Source organism: Bidens hawaiensis, unplaced genomic scaffold (genome assembly GCF_021521415.1).
Source record: "Bidens hawaiensis isolate Kalapana, Puna unplaced genomic scaffold, B.hawaiensis_p1.1 tig00030221_1, whole genome shotgun sequence".
Lineage (NCBI taxonomy): Eukaryota > Viridiplantae > Streptophyta > Magnoliopsida > Asterales > Asteraceae > Bidens > Bidens hawaiensis.
In genome coordinates this window covers 41052-49742 of record NW_027495030.1, presented here as the reverse complement: position 1 = coordinate 49742, position 8691 = coordinate 41052, and the positions used below count along the sequence as shown (strand labels likewise).

At 33.9% G+C, this 8691-nt stretch overlaps 1 protein-coding gene and 1 pseudogene across 3 annotated transcripts; one reads left to right on the top strand and one right to left on the bottom strand.

Moving 5' to 3' along the window:
* LOC143580090 (ubiquitin-conjugating enzyme E2 22-like) lies at positions 1-2738 on the top strand (annotated as a pseudogene). Its single transcript, XR_013143582.1, has 6 exons — positions 1-67; positions 167-312; positions 385-462; positions 972-1084; positions 1160-1263; positions 2360-2738. The product of XR_013143582.1 is annotated as a ubiquitin-conjugating enzyme E2 22-like (transcript).
* A 2250-nt stretch (positions 2739-4988) lies between these two features.
* On the bottom strand, positions 4989-8691 carry LOC143580085 (proline dehydrogenase 2, mitochondrial-like). Of its 2 annotated transcripts, none has more exons than XM_077063213.1 (4): positions 8071-8691; positions 6323-6971; positions 5771-6011; positions 4989-5282 (listed from the first exon to the last, which is right to left on the bottom strand). In XM_077063213.1, exons 1-4 carry the CDS (start codon positions 8668-8670, stop codon positions 5180-5182), a joined length of 1593 nt encoding a protein of 530 aa, XP_076919328.1. In that variant the 5' UTR covers positions 8671-8691; the 3' UTR covers positions 4989-5179. The 2 variants fall into 2 exon arrangements, with proteins under 2 accessions (XP_076919328.1, XP_076919329.1); XM_077063214.1 differs by lacking the exon at positions 4989-5282 and adding an exon at positions 6098-6167 and having other exon boundaries at positions 5873-6011.

The following is an 8691-nucleotide window of genomic DNA, read 5'->3' as shown; positions in this document are numbered from 1 at the left end:
TTTGAATCGCATTGGTTATCTTTCCTGCATTTGAAGTGATTGTAATAGGCGATTTGATTGGTATATGGTACGAACCCGAAAAGCGTTGTGATCTTGTTTTACGTACTGGTTTTGTGTGTGGTCTGTGAGAGATTAATATACGTTTCTTTAAACGGATTTCTTGCAGGCGATGAATGAAAATCTTCCTCCGAATGTAATAAAGCAGCTTGTTAAGGAGTTGAAGAATCTTGATGAAATCCCGCCACTAGGAATCAAAGTAGGAGTAAATGACAGATGATTTTTCGACAATATATGCAGATATTGAAGGCCCGGGTAAAGTTTTTGTTTTTATAAATTTTTGGGAATATTATGTCGGTTATTTTGACTGAATATCTATGTTTGCAGCTGGAACTCCATACGAGAATGGTGTTTTTCGCATGAAGTTGATTCTGTCTCGTGATTTCCCGCACTCACCGCCTAAAGGTTCGATTACTGTTTTTATACAACGGTTTTGTAATCATTGAAACCTGGTCTTATGGGTTGGGTAATCCGTCCAAATGAGTTAGCATTAGTGCGGGCCAAATTGGATTAAGCTGTATTGGTCCACCCGCAACGTTTTTTTGCATTCCGCTTCTTGAGTTTTATGAATGCTTAATGTTTTAAGTCTGTTTAAATCATCTGTTACACTAGTTATCTTTTTTTATTTTATTTTATCAATTAAACGATTTAGGAGGTTTTATGTTTTGTGAATACACGTTATGCGACTTTTGACCAATTTGAGCTGTTTAATTTAATTTCATTTTACTTTGAAAAGATTAAAAATTTTCTTTTTGAGGCAAAGTTTAACTCAAGCTTAAATAGTTTTCCTTTTTCTTTTTTTTTAATCATCAACACAATAGAGTGAGTTGCTATTTTATGCAATCTGCTCAAATATAAATGTGATAAATGTGTTTAAACATTTTTTTTTTATTCTTTTAATGTGAATGTATCAGGTTATTTTCTGACCAAGATTTTCCATCCGAATATTGCAACAAACGGTGAAATATGTGTTAACACATTGAAACGAGATTGGAACCCGAACCTTGGCTTACGCCATGTTTTCATTGTAAGTTTCGTATTTTATTTATTCAGTATGTTTGTAGTTAGAAACACTAAGCTTTGTTTTTCTTATGTTTTGCAGGTAGTTAGATGCTTACTGATCGAACCGTTTCCAGAATCTGCATTAAATGAGCAGGCTGGCAAAATGCTGCTTGAAAATTATGAGGAGTATGCAAGACATGCCAGGTCAGCAGCTATGACCATGCTGTCATTTGTGGTTTTGTTGTTTTTAGTTATTGTAGTGAAAAGCCTTGTGCTTTTTCATGTTTCGACTATGCGGCTTCAACTCTGAGTTCAAGAAATCTTGGAATAATGTAATCCGAGGGCTGTTCACGGGTCGAGCCAAGGTGGGTTCGAGTTCGAGCTCGAGCTCAAACTTAAGTGAGGCAGTCGAGCTTGAAGTAAAACGAGCCTATGATCGAGTCAACGAGCCGATCCATGACCCGAACCGAGCTTAGGTCAAGCTCCGCTCAGTTCCAAAAATGAGCCAACTTGGTTTAGATCGTTTCAAATCAAGTTTTTTTAGCTAGTTTTATTCGAGCTTTTATCGAGCGACGATCCCGAGTTTCAAGCCGCGAGCTTTTTGAACAGCCCGTCGTAACGCCTTTAGAAACCTTGAAAATTTTGAATAAAGTTTTGAACTTTAAAATAAATCTTGAATTATCAAATCATGGTTTAAAGAAATCTTGAATAATGCCTTTTAAAAACTTGAAAATCTTAATAATGGTTTAGACTTTAAAATAAATTTTGTGATATCAAATCATGGTTTAAAGAAATCTTCTTCTTGAATAATGCCTTTTAAAATACTTGAAAGTCTTAAATAATGGTTTAGACTTCAAAATAAATGTTGTAATATCAAATCATGGTTTAAAGAAATCATGAATCTTGAATAATGCGTTTAGAAATTCTTGAAAATCTTGAATAATTGTTTAAACTTAAAATATATCTTGAAATATCAAATCATGGTTAAAAAAAAAAAAAACTTGAATCTTGAATAATGCCTTCAGAAATCTTTGATAAACTTGAATAAAGGTTTAAACTTTAGTATAAATCTTGAAATATTGAATCATGGTTTAAAGATGCTTCATGTATTATTGAATAATGGCTGATTTTTTTTATTTTTTGTACTATGGTCTAAGAACTTATAGAAATCTTGGAGCTTGAATAATGAAAGTTAAATTTTTTTTTGAAAGATTTGAATAGCAGGCATGAATAAATCTTAAAAGATTGAATAATTGGCATGAATAAATCTTGATAATATATGCATCTTTACCATGTACAGATTATACACAGAAATACATGCTCTAAAGCCAAAACATAAGTTAAAGGCAGGAGCTATATGCGAGTCAACTGCAGCTAACGTTGACCAAACTTCTTCGGTTTGTAGCATTGACCCGAAAAATGTAGAATCAGGTGTGGTGGTCCCTACGCCTCTGTCATCTTCATTAAACACCATGAAAGGGGGGAGCGGTCCGGATCACCCGACAACTGCAGCCACCGTGGCCCCAACCGGTGAGATTGGACTACCCGTGGGTGCGCATAAGAAGGGATGCGGTTTGGTCAAGGGTCAAGCCGATAAAAAAAAGATTGATGCAAGAAAGAAAAGCTTGAAAAGATTGTAATATTGACGTGTGTTCGTTTTGTGTATATGAGCAAATGTAGGTTGAATGTGCGTCTACGTTAGACAGACAAAGTTGTACGAGTAGGACGTTACTGGGTATGTTTGTTTGTTTGTTTGTCATCAGGCATACAAAATTGTATGCTTGATTTGGTTAATCCGAAACGTTGTTTCGTTTGACTTTTAAAAGTCAACTCTTTGAAAAGCGCCTATTAAGTAGGCTGTAAACAAACCGAACGAACACGAACAAGGGTCTGTTCGGGTTCGTTCATTTAACTTTAAACGAACACGAACACTTAATCGAACAAATATTTGGTATTCATGTTCGTTTGTTTAAAAAATGACCATGTTCGTGTTCGTTTATGTTTGTTTATTTAAAATCTAAACGAACAGTTCATGAAGACGAACATAATTGAACATATATAAACACACTTAAATGAACACAAACAAACATAAATAACCACACTTAAATGAACAAAAGGAAACATAAATGAACATATATAAACAAACATTAATAACCGGACATATACGAATGTTTACGAACATAAATGAACGACGAAACATGTGTTCGTTTTCGCTTTCATCTGGTCCAACTTAGTGGAGCTTGTGATGTGGTTATTATCTATCTTGAAGAACTTTGAACCTGAACTAAGTTTATGCTGAAAATAAACACTAAAAGACTAAAGTAGTTACAAAATTGAATTCTTCATAAACTGACAACAGACGATTAACGACTTCACCTTATTCCGAAGTTCAAACCCGATGCATTACCTTTGTCAACATATTAGCGGCATTCTCATCAATATAAGCGTTATCGATCTTTTAACACCTTTGAAATGGCAACATCTTTGATGAAATGTAAGCTCACATTAATATGTTTGGTCTTTCATAAATGTATTAAACCATGGTTATCACATAAGACCATGGCCATTTCAACATTCACGAAGGCCTAAAGCGAACTAAAATGCTGAGATCTTTTAAAAATTTATTTGATGTAAACCCTCCTCTCTTTCACTGGCTTGGGACCAACAATAATAAATTAATAAGTTACAGTTGACGGAGTTAAAATTTTTTGTTTCTTTAACCTTTTACAATAACCCGATTCAATTTTCGAATTCTGTTTGACATTATGAAAAATCTAACTATAAAGAATCTAAGGTTCTAAGAAACAACAAATTGCAAGCAATTCATAGAAAGTCTAAGTTGGAAAAAATATGAACAAAAATCACATGGGCCTCGCTCTTAACTTGTGGCCCATCAACTGATTCTTAATAAAAAAACTACTTTTAAAACGAATAGTACATAACTCATATTGGAGGCCTAGAAATATTTGAGTCTCAAAGCCACAGCCTTATTTGGCTTGCCCAGGTGTCGGGCCTGCATAAGACCTCTTGTCACTGCTTACATACTTATGCATAACTACCTTCAACAGTTTCTAACATAAATTTTACTTTTTTATTTTTTTCTTCTAACTACTCATATCAGCACTAGCATACCATCAACACTAAGGCACCCCTTGCAATAACTTTGCTGCTGAGTGCTAATCACCAGTTTTTTTCACTTTCAAGTACTTTAGTGTTAGTACCCACTGAGCACACAATTTTTGCTCACCATACATTCTTATTGGGTACTTTAGTCTAATAGACAATTGATGTTGATGCCCATTAGCAACCATTTATGGTTCCATGTTGACTTTTACTTTAGCAATATATTCCAATAGTTTATTTTGTATTAAATATTATTATTGTATTTAATATTATTAAAGAATATTATTGAATATATTATGTGAAACGCATCATGGGCGGACCTTTATAAGGCGGTAAGAAGGGATTCTGGGCCCCTATGTTTTTGGGGCTCAGAAGCCCATGTATTTTCGGTAAATATAATTTATATATATCTAAGTAATGTTTTTGGGCTTAGAAGTAGTAATATGTGATTTTTGTTAGCCCAAACCAACTAAAAAGATCTTGTTACTTTTGGGATTTATGGTCTTTATTTGGTGATTTCTTTTTATTTTTTACGTGTAATAACTTAATATTAATTTTCTAATATTTTCGGTCCCCCAATTAAAAAATTCAAGTTTCACCACTGACTCGCATAAAAGCACATATGCAACTATGAATTTGTGTATTTCATGGTTATAAATGTAACTTATTATTCTAGTATGTCACACCACATGTAACCCGAATTCTAGTGTCTTATTGTTCATGAACAAAAGAGATACTTGCATGTGAAATGTACTTGAAGAGTACCAAAATTTTAAAGAAAAAAAAAAAAAAATAGAAAGGCCAAGAAAATAAACTTATTCCAAAATCTCCATTTATTTAAGTCCATGAAAACCAAAGGAGCCTCAGCTGCTAGTCATTAACACCAAATAACCAACAATACATACTTCCTAACAAGCTAGAGGCCCTTCCAACTAACCACTATTTACACTTTTGCATTGCCCCTCTGCCCATGCAAATCCATCCATCATCTCAAATCCTAATTTAACTTCACAACAGAACTAGCTTGCGGTTTGAACTGATCCTCAGTCTCGACCAACCCTTGCCCGACATACGCTTTCATTCGCCTCTTCAACTCTTTCCTATAAAAACAAATGTTATCAAAATGATCAAAACATCAAAAGAACAACTTGTTGCACAAAAGTAGGGGTGTGCGAAGGAAAAAAACGAAAAATCCAAACCAAAATAAACGAACCAAAACAAAAACAGACAGTTAAACCCAAAAAACCGAAACGAATTTCTAGATTTTTATATTTTTATTTTTTATTTTTAAGTAATTTATAAGAATTTAATAAATATGTAACTCCAATACTTTTGGTTAAATGTATAATAGTCAATTAGTTAACAATTAACAAAATTATTTATACATAAATTCATTATTTTCGGCCAGCTTTATTTCAACCTAAAATTTTCAGGCTCATATGGCAAAACCGAAAAAACCAAAACTGAACAGTTTCAAAACCAGACCTAAAATTTTAAGTTTTTGGTTTGGTTTGGTTTGGTTTTAGCCCAAAGCTGCACCGAACCGCACCATGCACACCCTACACAAAAGGACAACAACGACACTTACATCATGAGTTGTCGATCAAGATTCGAAGAAGACAACAACCCTTTATTCTCTTCGGCTCGTCTTAAAAGATAAGGCATGATCTGATCAACGGGGCCGAACGGCAAATACTTGCTAACACCAAACCCCGCGTTCCTCAACCCAAACGTCATCGCCTCGGACATTCCATAAAGCGAAGCAAACTCCAGCTTTTCACTATCTTTACCAATCCCCAAATCACGCGCCTTTTGTGCCGCAAGTTCGGCTGTAAAATAGTGAAATCCATTCATAACACAAAGTTAGTGTGAACCCTAACCGAAACAAAGATCTTTAATTCGTCTCAAGAAATACCTCGCTTTCGAGATAATTGTTTTCAACGATTTTCAACGATCGATTTTCAAGTAACCAAACCAATACAATCCTGATACAATACATTTTTATCAAATTTGGTAGCACTAGATTTATCTTTTTAGTGATAAAAATTAATAAAAATACAATCTTTAAGTTAAATAAACTTAATTAAACAAAACTAAACCAAACCATTTATCAAGAAAACAATAAAGTTTTAAACTTTACCTGATTCAAGATTATGTGTTGCAAGTATAAGTCCTCCTGGACCATTAGCCACCTCATCTAGCACATATGAAGCACACCCATTGTAACATTTATGTGTCTCATTAATACTATTGTGAATAGGTGACTCGACCCCTAATGAGCTAGCCAACTTGCTTTCACTCCACATATATGCACCTCTAACCAACTTGAACCCAACTGGCAACCCCATCTTATCAGCAGCCTTCTTGGTCTCAACTAACCTTTCACCAGCATCTTTTAAGTAAGCTTGAATGGTCCCATACACCATTGGCTTTTGACCTTTGTTGTACATGACCGCGGCCGAATATGTGAAGTAATCGATGCCCGGTTGGATCGATGTGTCTTCGGCATCAATGACAACGGGCACATTGCATTCCATGCTTTTATTGCATATGTTGACTAGTCTTTGGTGGGCTAGTTCAAGGTTATGTTCTTCTTGAGGAGTTAAAGGAGATGGTTGTTGTAAAGTGTGGTAAAAGGGGCTCGATTCGACGAATATTGGGAGGGTTTTAAGCTTCCATGGAAGGCTTGTTGATGTGGGGTTTTTGTATTCCCATCTAAGAAGATCACTCACTCTTTTGAGTAGTGAGATTGGGCAAATTGCAGTGATCTTTACCACCACGAAGCTTACCTGAAACAGAACACAAGAGGACAACAAACTACGCATTCAGTATAGGCAAGAAACAAATCAATCAAATCATTTCCAATTTAAGATTTCAAATCAAAATTTAATTAACTTGTCAAGATTTGAGTATATTCAAGAATCAAGGGAATCAAATGTCAAGATTCTAGTATATTCAAGAACCATATCTTTACCAATTTATGATTACAAGAGAAATTTAATTAATTTATCAAGATTTTAGTATATTCAAGATTCAAATGGCAAAAAGATTCTTTCCCAATTAATGATTTGAAAACAAAAGTTGAATAATTAATCAAGATTCATTAATCAAGATTTGAGTAACTTCAAGAATCAAATAACAATAAGATCTTTCCCAATTTATGAATTTTAATTATATTCAAGTTTATGCAAAATCAAAGCTAAAACAGAGCAAACATTTTGAGCAAAAGATTTTGTGACTAAATTTCTTAAAAAAACATACAAATTGAAAAATAAAATAAAATGTGTTTCATATAAAAATTTTTAAAAAACATTTTTAATAGAATTTAAATAATAAAATGATTCAATTATAATAGAGAAGAGACATGTAAAATAAGAAAACCTTTTTTGTTATATTTAAAAAATTAGAAAACCTTATTTGTTAAAAAAACCTTTGAATAAAAATAAGCAAGAATTTGTGTTTTTTATTAAAAAATGGCTCAATAAGAAAACCTTTTTTATTAAGAATTAATTAAATATATACCAAGAAAATAAACACTAAATTTGTGTTTTTTATTAAAAAATGGCTCAATAAGAAAACCTTTTTTTGTTAAGAAATAATTAAATATATACCAAGAAAATAAACACTAAATTGGGATGTACATAAAAAAATGATTCAAAAACAAATCTATAAAAAAATTATTAAATACACAAAAAAAGCAAGTGGGTTGTATACATAAATGCATACATAAATAAAAAATAGTTCAGTAACAAATCTTTTTTTTTGGTTAAAAATGTTTAAATACACAAACAGAATAATCTTAAACAGAACAAGCATGTAAGTACAGATCCGTACATGGGTTTATTATAATCAACAAAATCAAATAATAATAATAAATAACAAACTTACAGAAGATGGAGGCAAAGACTGAGTCGACTCAACAGTTTTAATAAACTGTAACGCATTATTATCACACGACTCATTATCCGTTGTATGCTCCAACCCATAATCCAACATCCCTCTCAACCCGGATTCCCAAAGCTTGTTCACGGTCCGACCCGTTTCCTCTAGATCCGACCCGGCCACAAAATGTTCATACGACGTGTGCTTAATAACGCCCAACACAATATCCCTCAACACGCCCACTTGCATCACCCGTGACCTCATTACCCACGTGCCCATATCCACCACCGGCTCCACCGCCGCCAGGTTTAAGTTAGCCGCGGACCGTAACAACTTACCCATCGTAACCGACGAAAACAACCCTTTTGTGTCGTCGAAATCGAATATTGAATTAGTTGTTACGGTCTCGGCTGGCGGCGGTTGTGTCGGTGACGTGTAAATATTATTATTATTATTATTATTCGCGGACGTGGTATTGATAGTGGTGCGTTGAGCAGAGCGGGACCGGGGGGCGGTTAAAGTAGTGGTGGGGTAGGATGAATTTATGCGTTGGGTAAAAGTGCGGATTATTTTCTTAGAGAGAGAACCATTGGTGGTCATAGCCATCAACGGGAAAACGCGATGGTG

Bases quoted from the DNA above. Each gene is read 5' to 3' on its own strand.
- LOC143580085 (XM_077063213.1), bottom strand. From the start codon at position 8,670: ATGGCTATGACCACCAATGGTTCTCTCTCTAAGAAAATAATCCGCACT. The intron at 6,972-8,070 runs GTAAGTTTGTTA...GTTCTGTTTCAG, and splicing joins AGTCTTTGCCTCCATCTTCT to GTAAGCTTCGTGGTGGTAAA. The intron at 5,283-5,770 runs GTAAGTGTCGTT...TTGTTTTTATAG, and splicing joins CTTGATCGACAACTCATGAT to GAAAGAGTTGAAGAGGCGAA.